Below are 18563 nucleotides of genomic sequence, written 5' to 3'. Positions count from 1 at the left end.
TATAAAACACCCAGGAAAAGATTAATCAGATTATAGAAGCCGCTATTGCAGCTATCTGTGTCCTGCCCTCAGTGTACAGTGTGTGCAGCCAGAGTTTGCTGGGATAATATAATGCTGTTAAGCTTCAGAGAGGTAGCCAAGTTAGTTTGTAACAGGAAAAACTTAAAAAACAAAGAATAGTCTAGTAGCACCTTAAAGACTAACAAAATATGTAGATTACCTACATGTTTTGTTAGTCTTTAAGGTGCTACTAAACTATTTGTTGTTTTTAAGGAAGTTTTTTTATAATGCTTTTAGCTAGGGGTTCACAAACTTTTGTGCCTAATTTCAAAGGCACAGAAACATTTCAAAGGCCTTTCAAATCAGACTGTGAACTCAAGCCTTCTAGGGTTCATACTGCATAAGACCAGGTGTTGGCAGCTTTGGAGATTTTTATTGATTTATTTTTTATTTTTTTCATTGGTTGGGGCGTCCATAAAATCCCAGTTTCTGAACTCATGAGAATCTCAGCTTATTTTTTATTTTATTTATACATGAACTTTTCTAGCTCTTATAGTTGCAGGGATGAAACGTCATCTAAAGCCTTGGGGAAAATACCCCATGTTTATTGGCTTAAAAATCATAAGATGTCTTTAAGTAATCTATGGGGTTATTTTAAAGGCCTTGATTCATTATTTTCAAAGGCATGAGGTTAGTAATACTCAAAAGTTTGGATTGCTGCTATCTTCAGATCTGGGGTTTTGTTGTGGGCTTGTGTCTAGAGCAGGGGTGGGGAATCTTTTTTGGTCAGGGGCTGCTGACCCACAGAAACATCAGTAGGGGGCTGAGAAGCAAAGAAAAAACAATAAACAAAAAACAAAAAAAACCCTTACTGATTGAGGAGGAAGACACTCCATACATTCCTCTTGTACACCAGAGCTTAGGGGCCCAAGCTAGTAGATTTTGTGTGCTCCAGCCCCGTGGGGGACTGGCAGGGGAGCTAGAGAGCCAGCACAGGCTCCCCAGTGCTGGGGGGAGCCCTGAGTCCCGAGGGATGGCTCCAGACAAGCCAGGGGCTGAATGCAGCCCCTGGGCCTGAGGTTCCCCTCACCTTCTTTAGGGAGAGATTAAAAAGCTTGAGAATGCACATTTTTTGCTCTGATGAGATAAAATGTACAGGGCTTGATTCTAGTTTCATACCAGCTACACATCATATTTGCTCCAATAAGTCAGTATCCTCACAGTAGCATTAAAAGAGAAAAATCCATCAAAAGAGTATACGTGGATGTTTAATAACATGTGTTTAAGAGCTCTTTCAGAGTTCAACAAAGTGAATTTGCCTAAACAGTTCCAATCATATGGCGTTTGTTTTAAAAAAATCGGTGTTGGCTTGACTGCCAGCAATAGTCATGGATGGGATTATATTTTACATCTTTTGTGATTTACATTTTCACAAAAGTCTTCAACTCTCCCCAATTAGCTGGCAGCATTCATCACTCTCCTCCTAGTAGATGAAGATAAATCAGAAGCAAAGATAAGCATTGGCATCTAATAACATACTTAAGGAGTCTCTATTGGGTTTGTGTGATTACACCATGGGAACCCTAAAACCCTTGTCCCACTCCTGCCCTGCCCCTTCACCAAGGCCCCTACCTGCTCACTCCATTCCCCCCTCTCTCTGTTGTTCACTGTCCCCCACCCTCACTCATTTTCACTGGGCTGGGGCAGGGGATTAAGGTGCAGAAGGGAGTGTGGGCTCTTGGCTGGGGCCAAGGGGTTTGGAATACAGGAGGGGGCTGCAGGCTGAGCCTGGGGCAAGAGGCTGGGGTGCAGGAGGAGGTGTGGGGCACAAGCTTTGGGAGGGAGTTTGGGTGCAGGAGTGGGCTCAGGACTGGGACATGGGAGTAGTGTGGGAGAGGGTGAGGTGTGTGGGCCCTGGGACGGAGTTTGCGTGCAGGAGGGGACGCTGACATGGAGTAGGTAGGGGGTTGGGTTGCAGGAACGGATGAGGGAAGAGGGCTCCAGCTGGGTGGCACTTAACTCAGGTGGCCCCTGCTCAGTGGGGCAGCAGGGCTAAGACAAGCCCCTTGCCTGCCCTGGCTCTGTGCAGCTCCTGGAAGCAGCTAGCATGTCCCTGAGCCCCTGGAGGGGGCAGATGATTCCATCTGCAGGCATAGGCATGGGAAGTAGGGGGTCCATGCTTTTCACCCAGCTTCCCCACACTTCCAACCCTGAGTCCTGGCCTCCGGGCAGCCTTCGCGGGGTCCTGCTGACCCCCAGGGGTCCTACTGGCCCTCAGGGTCCCTTCACCTGCTGGCCTCATGGGCTCTGCTATTCCTTGGGGTCCCATTGGCCCTGCCACTGGCTCCACAGCTCATAGGCCCCACCAGCCAAGGGTCCTGCTGCTGGCTCAGGGCTTTGCAGTTGCCCCAGCTGTCGCCTCATCCTGGGGTAGTGAGGGTTGACAATTCTCCTGGAGTCGACAGACCGGAGTCCAGTTTCAGCAATGGAGTCCGGTCAGGGAGAGCTGGCAACTTGATCTCAACAAATCTAAAGGAGAGGTGCAGCTCTGCACTCCCACCCCAAAAATAGATTCACTGCCACAGTGCACAGGAACTACTGTGGTTCCTGCCCAATGAGAGAAATGGAATCAGTGCTTGGGCTGGACCAACACGCGGAGATCCCCTGGACTCCCTGGGGCCCCAGGGTCATACCATCCACTTCTAGGAACAGCACAGACCCAGGGAAGGCCTTAGCCCCACTATGCTGGTAGACTTTTAGGGCACGTCTAGACTACATGGCTCCATTGACGGAGCCATGTAGATTTGTTTACTCAGCAAAGGGAAATGAAGCGGCGATTTAAATAATCGTTGCTTCATTTAAATTAAAATGGCCACCGCGCTGTGCTGATCGGCTGTTTGGAGGCACAGCGCTGTAGTCTGGACTCATCCCATGAGGCATATTGGGGAGGTCGACAAATGCCTTTGACGTCGACCATGGAGCGTCCAGACTACAGCGCTGTGCTGCCAAACAGCTGATTGGTACAGTGCGGCAGTCATTTTAATTTAAATGAAGCGGCGATTATTTAAATCACCGCTTCATTTCCCTTTGCCTACAACCCTCATCTACATGGCTCCGTCAGCGGAGCCATGTAGTCTAGACACACCCTTAGTGGTCTAAAATCTCCTGGTTTTGCTTCAATGGCCTCTAGGAGAGACGGACTTGGGGACACTGCCAGCAAAACTGGGAAGGGAGGCAATCCTAGTTCATACTGTAATTACAAATAAATAATTTGTCAGACTTTCAAAACACGGGGCCTGATTCTTCATTGCCTATAGACCTTGTCATTTATATACTGTATGTGTACAGTGGCTAAAAAAACCTCTGCTGTCTCAAGTTAAGTTGCCCAAGTGTGTAATTAATTACACAAGGTGAAAAATCATAGTGAATCGGATCTAGCACTTCCAAATGTGTGTTCGCTAATTTGTATGTATATACACTTGGACTACAATGTTTGCACTTTTACTTGTGTATAATGTAATAGGATTTGCATGTGTACAACTCACCTATTTCATCAAGTGCAATTTCAAACGGGATCTGAATTTGCAAATTCTAGCATTTTGATAACAGTGTGCACAAGTTGCACATTCAAGTGAATTTGCATGCATAAATTTGCACACACATAAGTGGCACTCACTTTGTGCCTTTTCTGAGAACTTTGGCTCTCTCTGTCCAGGTGATAAAATACTTTCAGTGGAGATCTTGTCTGGTAAATGACACTGTATCTGAGCCTGAGCAAATACTAAACAAACCTCAGTCTGTCGAACTAGAGAGACAGGATTGTTTTTTGGTGATCTGGCTGTTGTTTTGGTTTTTGTGCTAAAATACTTTATTGTTCAGCTTAGTCTTCTACGCATGGCAGAAGCATAATAATGTTTGAGATTTAATTAACTTCATGTGGCACTGCAGAAATAGGTAGCAAATCAATAATGAATGTCATTACAGTCACCTTGTGCTGCTATAATTCTCTGTGTTTGGTTGCTCTAATGAGGTCTCGTTTCTGTGAGAAGCACTTCAATAGAAAGCAGGAGATTATTTTTTTTTAATTGCTGATCTCATGTCTATCACTGGGGAGATGAAGTGACATCTCTGTGGAGATTCTATTATTGAGAGCCACTGGCTTGAGACCCAAGAGGGATAGGGGTGATCTAACACATTTTGCTGGCACTGTTGTACTGTGTTTCCCAGGATGAGAAATTGCAAGTATGAAGCTGCAGTTGATGTAGCTGTGGAAATGGGCAGCTACTTTGTCTTGGTGTTTGGTATGTAACCATTACAGTTTTATTTGGTGTGATTCTCCTTGAGAGTAGTGGGAGAAAGTGAATCTTTAGCCAACACTTTAGCGTTTGCTTTGGTTACAAACATCTCCTCTGGGCTCTTTCTGCAGGCCAAGAAAGAAAATGTATCTGATGACTTACTGTAGGAGTTGTCACAATCTCTCCTAGGAAGGACTTATCTACTTGGACACTCTGACATCAAAGTGCGCTCCCAAACTTTTAGTGCGTACTTGCAGAGTGAGCAACAGGATGGTGTGCTGTACTTGTACACCCAGACTTGCCACACACGAAGTCACTGGTGAGAAAAAGTTAATTACATGGAAGTGTTTAAAACAGGAGTGCTGAGTATTTTACAGTACAGCAACCTGGGTTGTGGTAACCTAGAAAGCCAAGTGGGAGCTCCTTGCATGTTCATCAGACCAATAACATTTACTGGGGATAAATATAGGAAAAGGGCCTCAGTATCCCTTGTACTAGTTCATATGAATGCCTGGTGTGAGGCAGAGGCTACCAGGAGGATACACCATTTTGTGAAGCCCTTGGCAACTTGTATCTTCTACAGGCTTCATAATGAAAAAATAGGGAGGAGCAGAGGTGGAAAGTGGTTAAAACAAAATCCCAAAGCCACCACATCAGGTCTCATGCCAGGATTACAGACCTGTAACACGCACTTTCAGTAAAGTACGTAAGCTCATTCCCTTCCATTAATTTGAATTATCACTTCCAATCACCATTGTTTCTAGTGTAAATAGTTTCTAGTCTAAACAAATGCTCCTTAGTTACCACAGACTGACTCCGTGTCATGGAAAATGTCATGCTACATTGCATTGGCCAAGAAAACAATGCCCAGCAATGCTGTAGTGGAAATAATACAGTGTGATTGGCAAAACAAACATGCTGTATGTCAGAATAAATGAATGTGAAAGGAGATGTTGCTTAGGTTTTCCCAGCATGCTTTCCTTTCCCTTGTCAGCCCTCTTTAGACTTCAGAGCCTGTCAAATCTGCCAACTTCTGTAACTCACACCATGATAGGTACCAGACCTCAACCGCTGCCCTTCAGAGCACTGTTAATTCTTTAGGGAGAGCAACAACACCGTATCGAAGCCTGCCTGAATTACAGGAAAATTACACTGTATACATTTGAGCAGATGACACAATGCGTTTATTATGATTAGATGATTTACCTGATGTTGCTTGGGTCCTTAACTCGATTTTTGTTTCTCTCTTCATTTGAATCATTGATCTGGGGTGGAGCTGAAGATGAGGGGTTCAGTATGCATGCTGCTTTGGAGAGAGAGGACAACCCTGGCCCTCTCTTGCTACAATAGTATGGGTCCATGTGAGAAGTGCACCTCCATGGCCACCCCAGAGTGGGGTGCCTCTCCCCTGGTTGGGGGACAGACAGACACATAGACAGAAAACTCTCTCAAATATATAGTAGATAGCTGTCCCTTTCTCTTTCTTGCCCCCTGCTGGCCCAATGGGGTTATAACTGTCCTGGTTCCTATCTCTGGCTCCTTGCTGCACCCTTGTGATCATTCTGCAGCATAACTTCTGCCCCCTCCCTTTCCATTTTATGAGAGATAATTGAATTTCAGGCACATCCCATTGTCCCAGCACAACCTGACTTTGCTTTAAGTTACGATAAGAGGAAGCTGCCTACCAAATTGGGTGATCCTAGTTCTTACCATTTAGGAGAGCTTCTTGAACAAATGAACTCACAGACAGACAGACAGACAGACAGATGCACATTTCTAAAATATATAGTAAGAATATTAGTAGGAGTCTGACAAAATGTATAGGGCTGTAAGTCTGGATCTTCACTATTTTTTCCCTTTTAAAACCAGAATTTCTAGGACAAAACTCAAAAAATACTGTATCTGTTTGCACTGAGTTGTAAATGAAGACATTTTAAAAATACATAATCTACCTCACTGAATACATTCCTCTCCCTGCATCTTTAACAGCTGTTCTTAAAATAGCTTTCCCCACTACTCACGGCCTGTACATAAGTGACTGGAACTTACATTTTTGTCAGGTTTGAACACAAGGGAGCATATATTCTTCCCAGGATATATGAGCATAGCTCTCCATAATGAGTATGTTGTTGCACTGATCAAGAAAGCAGCAACAGAGTTAGAGAGCTACTGGAATAATGAGTTTTCTCCGTGCATGCTCTTCTCTTAAGTCTCAAGTAGCTAGTTAGATTTTGGAGTGGCTTATGTAGCTCACTGGAGTGGAGTCATCACATCGCCGTCCCATCAGTGGGATAATCCATTCACAACATACTGTAAATATAAGTGGGAATGTATATGTAAGCACAGAGTCGACAATACACCTCACAACATGGCCCTGACCTCCTGTGACAAACTCTTCTGTTATTGTGTTGCAGCTCCAGAAACTGAAAAGATCTCTGTCTTTCAAGACCAAAAGCTTACGGAGTAAAAGTGCAGACAACTTCTTCCAGAGGACTAATAGTGATATGAAATTACAAGTTGACCTGCTGCCTGAGGTGAGCACCAGTGTCTGCCAGCTCCCCAGCTCAGAGAGCCAGACGTCCACACCTATCAAACTCCAACAGCAACCAGAAAGCAACCAGGTCCATGTTTTCCAGGAGCACATCTTCAAGAAACCCACTTTCTGTGATGTCTGCAACCACATGATTGTTGGTAAGAATGATTTTGTTTGTGAGTGAGAGAAAACATTCAGTATGGCCTTTCCAGACCAACTGTGACCATAGATCAAATCTTGACAATACTATGGCAAAGGAACTTGGACTGATGATCCACACCAATTAGCCCATCAGCATGGCCATAGGCTCCTTGATCTCAGACTTTAAACTGTGTGTAGTTAATATAGGTTGCAGTTTGACCCAAATAACAAATGTCTCCCCAGGATGGCAAAAGTAGATACCACAGCTCAGAAGCTATGGTGCCAAATTTTGCCCTGTTGGATTTTACTGAACATTGGTTCCTGCTGGCTGTACTGCTAGAAAATATGATCAAATGTCATTCATTATAATGGATCGAATAGAATGAAAGTCCGACCTACACCGTCTCGCTGCATTCCAAAGTGTTGATTACCATTCTGATTTACGCTACAGGGATTATGTACAAATTCACCTGACTGTGGAGGTCTGCCACATCAGCTTTGTAACAGGGCCTGAGAAGAAGAGGTAGAGAGAGGGGAACAGGTGAGATGGCAGGTGAGGATGGAACCTCTGCATGTTATGGAGGAGGTTTCCATGCCAGCCATCAAAAGCCCCTCTCTCAGGCTCTTCCTTGAGAACGTTGTCTGGCACAACTCATCTCACCTGGAATGATTATCCTCCCACATAAAATGATGTAAAGCAGGAGCAAATCCATTAAAATCCAAGGTGTTCTACCACTGTAAAAGCAAGTAAGTGAGAGAAGCACCAGCCCCATGTTATCCATCAGGAAAAATTAGAGCAGGGCAGTAAATACGTTCATGTAGAAAAAGCGACACCCATCCTCTGCTCAAGTATTAAATGGAAAGCTGCAGCCGCACATGTTTTTCAGCATGGGCGCAGGTTTCAAAATGCCAGAGTTGCAGTGAGGAAGTGCATTAGTTTTCTGAGTTGTTTATTGCGCCAGTGTAAACTGGTGCAAGTCCATGGAGTTCAGAAGAGCTGGTGAGGATGTAGCCCCTTGTCTGTTGTGAGGCACTCTGTCTCTCTGAACTGAAGATATGAGCGTGCTGGGTTTTTTCAGTTTGAGGTGAGGGCGGTGTCTTGTATTAGCTAATTTTTCCAGTGTTTCTAGGGCCCAAGTCCCTTCTGAAGAATTTTTAAAGGGATGGTGGTTAATCAAAGACTAGATTGCCCAGAACTTCAGCTTTATTTAGTGATAGTCCTATCATGATGCTCCCCAAAAATGCGCAGGGTTATGAGGCACCTCACCACCACCTGCCCTTAGCATAAAAGAGTCGTGTCTATGCTACCTGTGGGTCAGTTCTCTAAATCCAAGAGCCTCTGGTAGCATCACCTTCCTGGCCTCTACAGGTCTTGCAGTCTTTTTACAGATAGCTATTGGCATACTCCACCTCCCTAGTCCTCAGAGCATTTCCTGCAGAGGCCAGCCCTTTCTCTAACGAACACACACTGGATTACCTAGGCCTGCTGTTCTCAAACAACAGCCCACACCAGCTTGTAAGATTCATCTCAGGCCCTTCACATTGCTTAACACCTCCACACTGAAATGTACTTATGGTGAAAATAAGAATAAGTTTATTGTTGTAGAATAGCGATTCCAGTGATAGAGAGTAAGAATATTGGAAACAAATGGCTACATACCAAACAAGATCATAATATACTTTTGAGATACTGCAGTGAACTGATTAATTTTCTGTCCAAAGAAGTTTATCTCACCCAAAGTCTACTTGTTAGCATTTTCAACCAAGCCTGGCTGTGATCTGTCTTTCACATTTGTTGTCTATTTACTTCCCTGGTAAGGGATGCACAGGCATGTCCTTGTCCTCTTGTTCCCCAAGCATCCCAAAGCCAACTTTTGAAGTGCACCTCAAGATACATTTTTCTCCAGCGATTGTCTTTCTCTTCATGTTGGTTTCTTTCTGATCTCATAATCCTTCATTTGCATTCAGTTCAGACTACTAATAGGAGACCCACTTTGACCAATTTACATGTAAACAGATGGATAAATATCTCTAGACTGACAGAACCTATTTGTCACTTTTGCTGGTGACCAGTGCCTTGATACAGACCCTACAAGGTAGGCCTTTCCTGCCACTATTTAAACAAGCAAGGCCTGAAGCAGAGCCATACTACAAAACATCAGTCTGGCCTTAGCTGCATCCTGAGCTGGATTTCCCCGAGGTTTCCCCGGAAGGGCTTTCTAGCCAACACATTAGCGCTTTTGCTACAGAAAGAAACCTTTTATCCTTGCCGAGTTGAAACTAATGTGACCTACTTTCTCTGGCTGCCTGAATGAGACAGGTGACTAGCTCAGACCTCTGCCATGTGGATGTTGGTGTATCTTCCGCTCAAAGACACAAGGAAAAGGTGTTTCAAGGTTGTTGGTTTTTAACCACATGGTGCTCTACAGTCTAGACACGCAGTAAAACAATGTAAGGAACTGCTTCTCATGGCCAAAGTGCTGCTCTGTTACAGCACAGCCCTCCGTCTCTTCTTCCCACAGCCATGTCTGATTTTATAGCATTGTATTACAGACAGCATGTGGAATTTAATAAAGCTCAGTTGTGCCAGATAAGTTGTGTAACTATGGGCCATACAACTGCTGAAACAAAACAGGCAGTTTTTCAGGAAACATTGTATTGCCTGCTTCCACATGAAAAAGCTTGTGTCAACCCACATCTGCCCTGGTCAGTTGTGATTCTGAATTTTCAGTATAATAACAAAACACTTTCATTCCTTCCATTCTATCAACTGTGATATTTAAGGGTAATGAGCGTATGGCTTAAAATTCTTTATTAATTGGAGTGAAGGGAAAGGTTGAAACAAGTTCTGAAGTCTTATAATGACCACTGTAGGCCTACGTCTAGCCTACAAGCTTCTTTCGAAAGAGACCGTCTAGACTACAAGCAGATTTTTTGAAAAAGAGAGCCACTTTTTCAAAAGAGAGTCTAGACGCTCTCTTTCAAAAAAGCACAGTTTGCACTCAATAGCGCCTTTTTTCGAAAGAGTGCTTTTGAAAAATGCGTTATTCCTCATAAAATGAGGTTTACCGCAATCAAAAAAACTGCTGTGTTCTTTCAATTTACTTTCGAAAGAACGCGGATGCAGTATAGATTATGGGGAAGTTTTTTCGAAAAAAGGGCCACTTTTTTTGAAAAAACCTATAGTCTAGACACACCCTAAGTGAGAATCCAGGAAAATCTCCACTCGGCTTCAGGTGGTTTGATTTTGTTTGTTTGTTTGTTTGTCATCCAGAAGGATTCTGGGTTCCCCTTACATGGAGCACTGATCTATGAACTGAATAGCACGCTTGGGTCTGGTGCTGAATGATGAGTTCTACACAGCACAATCTTCTCTCTGACCAGTGTGTCAAAATCTTACTGTAGCTTAAGAGCTAACAAGAAATTTACAACACAGACAGCAGGCTCTCTGTGCTGCTCTTTTCACTAAAGGCCAAATTAAAGCAATGGAACATGAAACATCATCATCCTACAGAAAATGTGCGCATCACAACCCTTTTTGTCATCCAGTACAATGACCCCAATTCTGCCTTTCAGTGTGGGCTCCCTTGTCTCTGTTTGTTCCATTTACAGAGGTAGAGTCAGGAGATAAAGGTCAAATGCATATAACTGGTTTTAATATACAGAACAGGAATGATACATTGCAAAGCTGCTCTAGTGCTTTTCATATAACACATCCCAAAATGAATTACAACCCATACAAAAGCTACCCCAACGGTAAAATTCCTGTCGAAATGACCGAGACACGGAACAATAACACCTTCTAACCTTGAGTGTACAGATGGGAGGCCAAGTGTTGCTCTCAGTGTTTTGGGTGCAATTCCCCTGTGCCAGAGTTGCAACAGGAGGATTTGAAAGGCAGTTGCTGCCTGCCAGACCAAACAAGAAAAAGATTTCCACATTCCAGGGGGCACCACAGGATAAAAGCAGCTCCCATCTCATGGCAGTGTCTTGTAGTAATGGGTATTTTGGGTATGTCTACACCAGTGTTTCTCAAAGTGGGCCGTGAAACCACATTGAGAAGCATGCTATCTGACTATGCCAGTTTGTTACTTACCAGCGCTGTGGCTATGGAGCCTCGCAGCTCCCGTTGGCTCTGGTTCACCATTTGCAGCCAAGGGGAGCCACAGGAAGCAGCGTGGGTTGGGCCACCACTTCCACTGTGCCCCTGGGCTGCAAACAGCGAACCAAAGCCAATAGAAGCCATGAGGCTCCGTGATTCTGGTGCCGATAAGTAAACAAAGTGGCACACCCAGTTAGCATGTTTCTCAAAGTGGTTTTGTAGCCCACTTTGAGAAACATGCTCTCCACAGCTATAACACACCCTCAGCTGGCTCATGTCAGGTGACTTGGGCTTGCTGATCTTAGGCTGCAGAGCTATACATTTGGGCTGTGTCTAGACTGCATCCCTTTTCCGTAAAAGGGATGCAAATTAGACACATCGCAACTGCAGATGAAGCGGGGATTTAACCCCCCTCCCACTTCATTTGCATAAACATTGCTGCCGCTTTTTTCCGGCTCGGAGCTTTGCCAGAAAAAAGCGCCAGTCTAGACGGGGACCTTTCAGAAAATAAAGCCTTTTCCGAAGATCCCTTATTCCTCTTAAAATAAGGAATAAGGGATCTTTCGGAAAAGGCTTTATTTTCTGAAAGATCCCCGTCTAGACTGGCACTTTTTTCTGGCAAAGCTCCGAGTCGGAAAAAAGTGGCAGCCATTGTTATGCTAAGGAAGCGGGGGCGGGGGGGTTAAATCCCCGCTTCATTTGCAATTGTGATGTGTCTAATTTGCATCCCTTTTACGGAAAAGGGATGCAGTCTAGACACAGCCCTGCAGTGTAGATGTTCGTGGTTGGCCGGAAGCCTGCACTCTGGGACTCTCCCCCTTCAGGGGCTCCAGCCAGTGCACAAATGTCTACAATTGCATAGCACTGTAGCCCGAGCTCAAGTCAGCCATCACAGGCCTAGCATAAGCATGTAATGGCAGTGTAGCTATATCCTTAGAGACCAACTGAATTTAAAGAGAGAATTTCTTTCTCTCTAATGGCCACAGTGGGGAAGACTGAAAATCAAATATCTGTGCATTTGAAGAAGTTTCCAGAGCACAGAAAAATTTTGTGTGTGTGTTTGAGTGTGTTTCATTTTATTAAATTAAGCTCCAATTTATCCAGAGCTGCTGCTAAAGATTGAAATAAAAGAACAGGAAGAAAATTAGATGAATTTCTGGCCACATTAAGGATCAGTCCTACACAGAATTTCAGTGGCTTCTTCCTATTTTTTGCTTTCTTATCTCAGATTTAATTTGTTCTAGGCAGGATGTAATAACTCTGATCAATATCAGATGAAGAGAAGGGAAAGAAAATGTCCATCAGCATTTAATATCTGTGCACCAGCAAATAGAGGAACTGTAAATTTAGTGCCATCTCAGAAAAAATAAACTTACTAAGGGTGATCAAAACCACGTGTTCTCTCTTTTCTCCCTGTTTCTGATATGTCATCACGCATCACTATAGTACTTTGTACACAGAGAAAACATTATATCACTGCTTCACACTTAGAAGAAAACATTGGGCATCTAAAAAACCCAACTCCATCTGTGGCCCTCTTCTGAACATTTTATTCATTTGCAATTCATTCCCTATAATGACTCAGATGGCAAAAAAATCTTATTTTCCACACATTCCACACATAGTTACATCCCTGTCCAAAGCAAATATAAGTGGCATATCACAAAATTAAACCAACTTGGGTTTAAAAATATCTGACATGAAAATAAATCTGTATTTCCAGTGTTCCTACTCAGTAAATAGACATTAATTTTAAAATAACTTTATAACAATTATTTTCTTGAATTGTAAACACAGCACTTAACTTTCACTATCTACTTTAACTCTGGCCATGTCTAGACTAGCAAAGTCGATCTAAGCTACGCAACTCCAGCTACATGAATAGCATAACTGGAGTCAACAAACCTTAGCTCAGCTTACCGTGGTGGCCTCACTGTGGGAGGATGATAGGCAAAACTCTCCCATTGACTCCCCTTACTCCTCATGACCCAGGGTGTACCAGAGTCAATGGGAGTGTGATCAGCAATTGATTTAGAGCATCCTTATTAGACCTGCTAAATCGACCCCAGGGACATTGATCTCCACAGCATCGATCTCCCGGTAAGTGAAGACAAGGCCTCTGACCCATAACCTCCACCTATCTTATAGTGATATGTATATTACAATTGCAGAAAATTTATAAATAACTAACTTTAATGAAATCATTGACTATAAATGAAAGCAATAATACTTTCTATACAGAAGCCAGTTCACCCTGGCCTTCATAAGGCCACTGTGAGGATTTAGTGGTTATTCTAGGGCCAGCAATCCATATAATAGATAATGAATTCAGATCTTGCAACAGTGGGAATTGGACAAGGCAAATGATCTCTGTCTGGATGCTGATCATCTATGATACATCCATTCATGGTTGGTTCTGTTGTAATCTTATGTAGCTCTTAGTATGCTGATATTCATCTTTGTAACTTGAGGGACATATTACTGCAATTTGCTCTCCTAGCAGGGTTATTGTAACTTTCTTTAACTTGGGAAAAAAACAGACTTTATTTTATTTTTCCTGTGGAAATTTTTTTTTAAATGAAAAAGTGAACTGGAGGGAGCTGGAGGAGGAGAAGCAGAAAAAAAAAAACATAATAAAATGCAATCCAAAATTCATGCATTTGTAATCCCATTTATCCCCTCTTCCAACAATAAAATAGTATACACTGACAAGCCAAACTCAGGTGCAGTGTAAACAGGTATAACTCAATTGTACTGAGATCAATGGAATTGTGTAAATTTTGCCAGCATAAATACTTGTGTGCACAATGTTATATCGATGGGAGAGCATCCCAACAGAGCTCCTACTACTCAGTGGGCTGGTTTTATTGTGTCCATGGGAGCATTTCTCCTACTGCCATCATGCGGCTATGTGAGCATTCTGACAGCTGTATCAGTACAGCTGCTATAAGCTTGTAAGTGTAGACATGGCCTTCTGCTCTGTCTCCACATGATCCCCCATCACAGATTCTGTCCTAGGCCAGTGGGAGATTATTGCCAAAGACATTGATAAGCTCATTTCTATACAGAAGGGGAGAGATATACATGTGATGAGTCTGTTCTGTATGGGCACAGAGGGCATGGTCAGGCCTAGTGGATCTACTTGTGTGAGTAAGGGCTTTAAGGATTGAGCCATATTCTTCAGCTCAAAGGGAATCATGGGCATTATTATTGCAAGAGGATGGAGTAATACTCATGTCCCTTTAGGGTGTATTTTCAAAAGGTCTTGAAAGAATTAAATGCTCACTCTGACAGGCGTTTGGCACTTTCTTCCATGAGACACTCTTGAACATCCAGCCTCAATGTTTACTTTAACTTCCTCTAGTCTCTTCTGCAAAGAACTAGTATGAAAATGGATATTAAGCATTTGTAAAAGGCAACAGCAGAACTTGATATAAAACTGTAACTTTAAAATACCTGTCAGCTTGAAATTAATAGTAACAGGCTTTGATTTATTTTTAAATTGACTGTCAATAAGTACTAACCCCTACCACTTCTTCTTTTCTGTTAGGCAACAAACATTACCCAGCTGCTTGAAAAGTGTCTAACTGGAGATTAAACACATTGATTTTCTAAAATGTATTGTCAGTTAAAAGTAACACATTTAAATGTAGCACTAGTTATACTAGAGTAGACTGTGGCAACCAGCTGGGCCTTTTGCAATATAGCCATGAAAGAAAAGTAACTGTTTCCAGCCCTGCAGCTATCTCTCCTGTTGGCAGTAATAGTACCCAGTCATATCCAGCCATAAGTGTGTAAAGAAACAGAGGCCTATACAGCACCTCTGTCTGAAATTAATATTCCTTTTTGGTAGTATTAATCTATTAAGGGACTATTGATCAGCAAATATTGAGTCTGGTTATACTTGGGGAAGCCTTGCGGCTCTGAAAGGAGGTTAGAATTTTATCTTCACATTGGAAGATCAGTGACTGTTTCAGAGAAGACAGAAAAGGGGCATGGAAGCCTACTTCAAATTCTAATTGGTCCTTGAAAGGCACCAAGCATTGTTCGCATTTATTACTTTATTATTTTAACTGACTACAAATTTTAGAAAGTCAATGTGTTTAATCTCTAGTTAGATACTCTTGAAGCAGCTGAGAAATGTTTGTTGCCTAGCAGGAAGGAAGGTGGGTAAAACCTCCAAAAGCATGTTATCAACAACTTAGAAACCAAACTACATGAGAAACCACTACTGCAGCTAAAACAATTCTCATTAAATGTGTTTTTGATGTGCCCAAGATTGCTCAGTAGCGATCACTGCTGCATCGATCAATACAATAGAAGAATGTGGGGAGAACCTGGACTTCAAATGCACACTGAGCAGGGCGGGGGAACCATTTACAAAAGTACTGGTAAGTCCTTTTCCTGAGATTAAAATGGGTGTCCAGGGCTTTCAAGAGAAAGCACATCAAGCATGATTCGCTTCAACCTGACCTTGCGCACTTTATTTTTCTACCTATAGACCTGTCTGTGTAGGCCATCTAAATATTGCAATTATATAGATGGCTGCAGCTGTTGCTGCCTTGGAAAGTGTGATGTAGAGCCACAGCAAGGAGAGTTTCACTTTCAGGACTGCAGGAACCATAAAGTAAGGCAACTAGCGGGGCTGCTTTTTCAAGAAAGTAAAATGCTGCATGCACCAAGGATGGCAAACGCATCCCTCACAGGAAGCTATAGCGTAGCTTATGGCTATCTTCATCATTAACACAGCAGCATGGATGAGAGATGTGAAGACCCTGGCGGCCAACACGCAGCACTGCATGATGTTGCTACTCTTGGCCTTACCCATTAGCTACACAGGGAAGTGGGTGCCAGCAACTCCATTTTGTGCCCATTGTTTTCCTCACAATTTGTCAATAAATTGGAGTAATATAAAATCGACTGATGTCAAAGAAGGCAAAGGCTTCATTGTTTATTTATCCTGGGGCATCCCAATTTCATCCAGCCTAGGATGCATAGGAAATTGTGCTGGGTGCACTGAGCTGCTGTGGAGTGGGTGCTAGAACCATACAGCTAGCACAAAAGAAGGATAGCTTGAAGATAGCAGATATAATTGGGTCCCCACAGCGAGGTTATGGACTGAATGTAAGCGAAGATGCCAGCTGGCCTGAGTTCCAAGCGAAGGTTGAAGCCTATTCATTGGCCAGTGTAGGGAAACTTGTACTTTAGCTGCCAATATTGCATCAGTTTTATATAATACAGCAAGCTTCCATGTGTAGAACTGTGGATGCAAGTACCTTTCACCAGCATTGTCTCTCCCCTACACACCAAGGACAAAGACACACAAAAAGCTCAAAATAGATCCTGTGCTGCCCTATGCCCTATGCCCTTAAGGGCTAACACCTCTGTAACCATGCACACTGATTAGTTCTCTGGAGTTTACCAGGAAGAGAGGTTAGCAGCAATAGAGGGTGCAATTTGCACACCTGCTTATGAATCCTGAGGAGCAGTATGCGATGGGGTGTCTTAGGGTTACTGACAGGTGTCAGCAGCCATCTGAGTCTTGTTCTACATGAAAGATCATATTTTTCCTTTTCTGATCTAGCTGTAGCCATAGGCGATACCAACAACCACTGAGGGTGACACATCTGAAAGGCCACCAAAAAAAAAGAGCACAGGGAGGCTGCATTAGAATGTGCAGCAGATTTGAGCCATCCTGTGAAAAACATTTGCTGTCTGGCTCCAACAAGACTATATAGGCATGTTCTGGATCCAATAGCAAGCTCCTTCCTGTGCCCTCACCCCCACCTGGTTAACTCCCTTTGAAACACCATTGCAGCGAGTCCTCTGGGGCACATTGGGAGAGTAAATATCAAATCCCTTTATTTTCTAGGTCTGGCAATTTCAAAGGAGCCTAAAGGGGTTAACTGAAATTGAGTAGGATGTGGGTATCTAATTTCCTTATGCTCTTTTGAAATTCTCAGTCTTCACCTCCATCATACTGAAGGAGGATGACCCCCCTGTTCTCTCTCTGAGTGGGAGCTTCTTTATGATACAACATTTGTTCATTGTTGTGGATGGATATAGCCCAAAATTCACCCATTTCTGCATCATACACCTGAATCTTTGTAAAGTTCTGAACAATTCAGATAATCGTTTTCCTAATTTCTAAAAGCCCACTCCTCAACAAGTCTATTTCTGAAATATATGCACAGGACTCTCTACATTTGAAGTTACACTCTTGGGGTACATCTACACTTGCACCCTAGTTCAAACTGGGGATGCAAATGTAGGCATTCGAAATAATCAATAAAGCAGGGATTTAAATATCATGCGCTTCATTAGCATGATCTCGCCGGCGTGTTACTCTGCTCAACAGCTGATTCGAAAGTGAAAGTACACGTCGGGACATGTTAGTTTGAACCAAACCCCTTGGTTCGAATTAACACATCCCAATGCGCACTTTCACTTTTGAAACAGCTGTTGAGTGGAGCAACATGCCGGCAAGATAATGCTAAGGAAGCGCGGGATATTTAAATCCCCGCTTCATTGACTATTTCGAATGCCTACATTTGCATCCCTAGTTCGAACTAGAGTGCAAATGTAGGCATGCCCTTGGGGCGTTTTTTTTTTTTTGGTTAGTCTCTAAGGTGCTACAGGACCACTGCTGTTTTTTTAAGTTTTCTAGGGGATTGGCTCACCTGATTGGCAGTGAATCCTAAGCAAAAACCACTAAATTACAACTTTCCCAATTTATTGCCCTGTCTCTACTATACTCAGGCCTCATCCGGGCTTGGAATTTAGCTTTCAGCCCAGAAACTGGTACATTTGCTCTCATGCAAACCCCAAATATAGAGAAGGAAAGTCAAAATTTGTACAGATTCAATTTACTACAGCTTGACTCCAGATTGAACTCAACTAGTGCAAATCATGGCTCTTGAAATCTACACCTGGAGTTTGCAGTAGGGCAGTTCCTGAAAGCTGGATGAAGGCTTTTCCAAATATATACAAGGCTTTAAGCATCTGGCTGAACTAATGACCAAAGCAAAGCCTATGACATATAATGAAATTTGTATTTACCATTCAAATGATTATACCAAAGATCGGCCCAAAGGAAGACAAGTTGCCTTTAGAAACTGCAGAGATGGAGTGAAATCCTGTATTGATCATGTAAAAGAGCTCTTTCCAGAAAAGAAGAGCATTTGAATTTTTAAAAACAACATTATGTCCTTTGCAGCCATGCTGTAGACTTGTTTTTTAAGCTGTCACTGCTATGTTAAGTAAACTATAGGTCCAGGATCAAATTCTATTCTAAGGTTGTAACCACTTTTCCTGCTAAGATTTTCCAACAATAAGTGGAGTGAGTTTTGGCTTTTGCACCATTACTGAGGCCATGTGCACTTGTTTGGATGTTTGCCACTGTGAGACCCAATTTATTCACACACCCATGTTCCTGGCCACCAGAAAAGAAACCTCCACGCCCCTGCCATGCAGCAGGTCCCATTCCCAGCCG

The 18563-nt window shown here is 43.1% G+C and overlaps 1 protein-coding gene across 1 annotated transcript in view; it reads left to right on the top strand.

Annotated features, from left to right (window-relative positions):
* STAC (SH3 and cysteine rich domain) overlaps positions 1-18563 on the top strand; it is a 118650-nt gene that overhangs the window by 32368 nt on the left and 67719 nt on the right. The window contains exon 2 of the mRNA XM_006124009.5: positions 6710-6986. Within this exon, the coding sequence (XP_006124071.2) occupies positions 6710-6986 (277 nt within the window). The remainder of the gene's footprint in view (positions 1-6709; positions 6987-18563) is intronic.

Source organism: Pelodiscus sinensis, chromosome 2, assembly GCF_052426305.1.
Source record: "Pelodiscus sinensis isolate ZL-2025 chromosome 2, ASM5242630v1, whole genome shotgun sequence".
In the NCBI taxonomy this organism is placed as follows: Eukaryota; Metazoa; Chordata; order Testudines; family Trionychidae; genus Pelodiscus; species Pelodiscus sinensis.
This window is presented reverse-complemented; position numbering and strand designations above follow the sequence as displayed.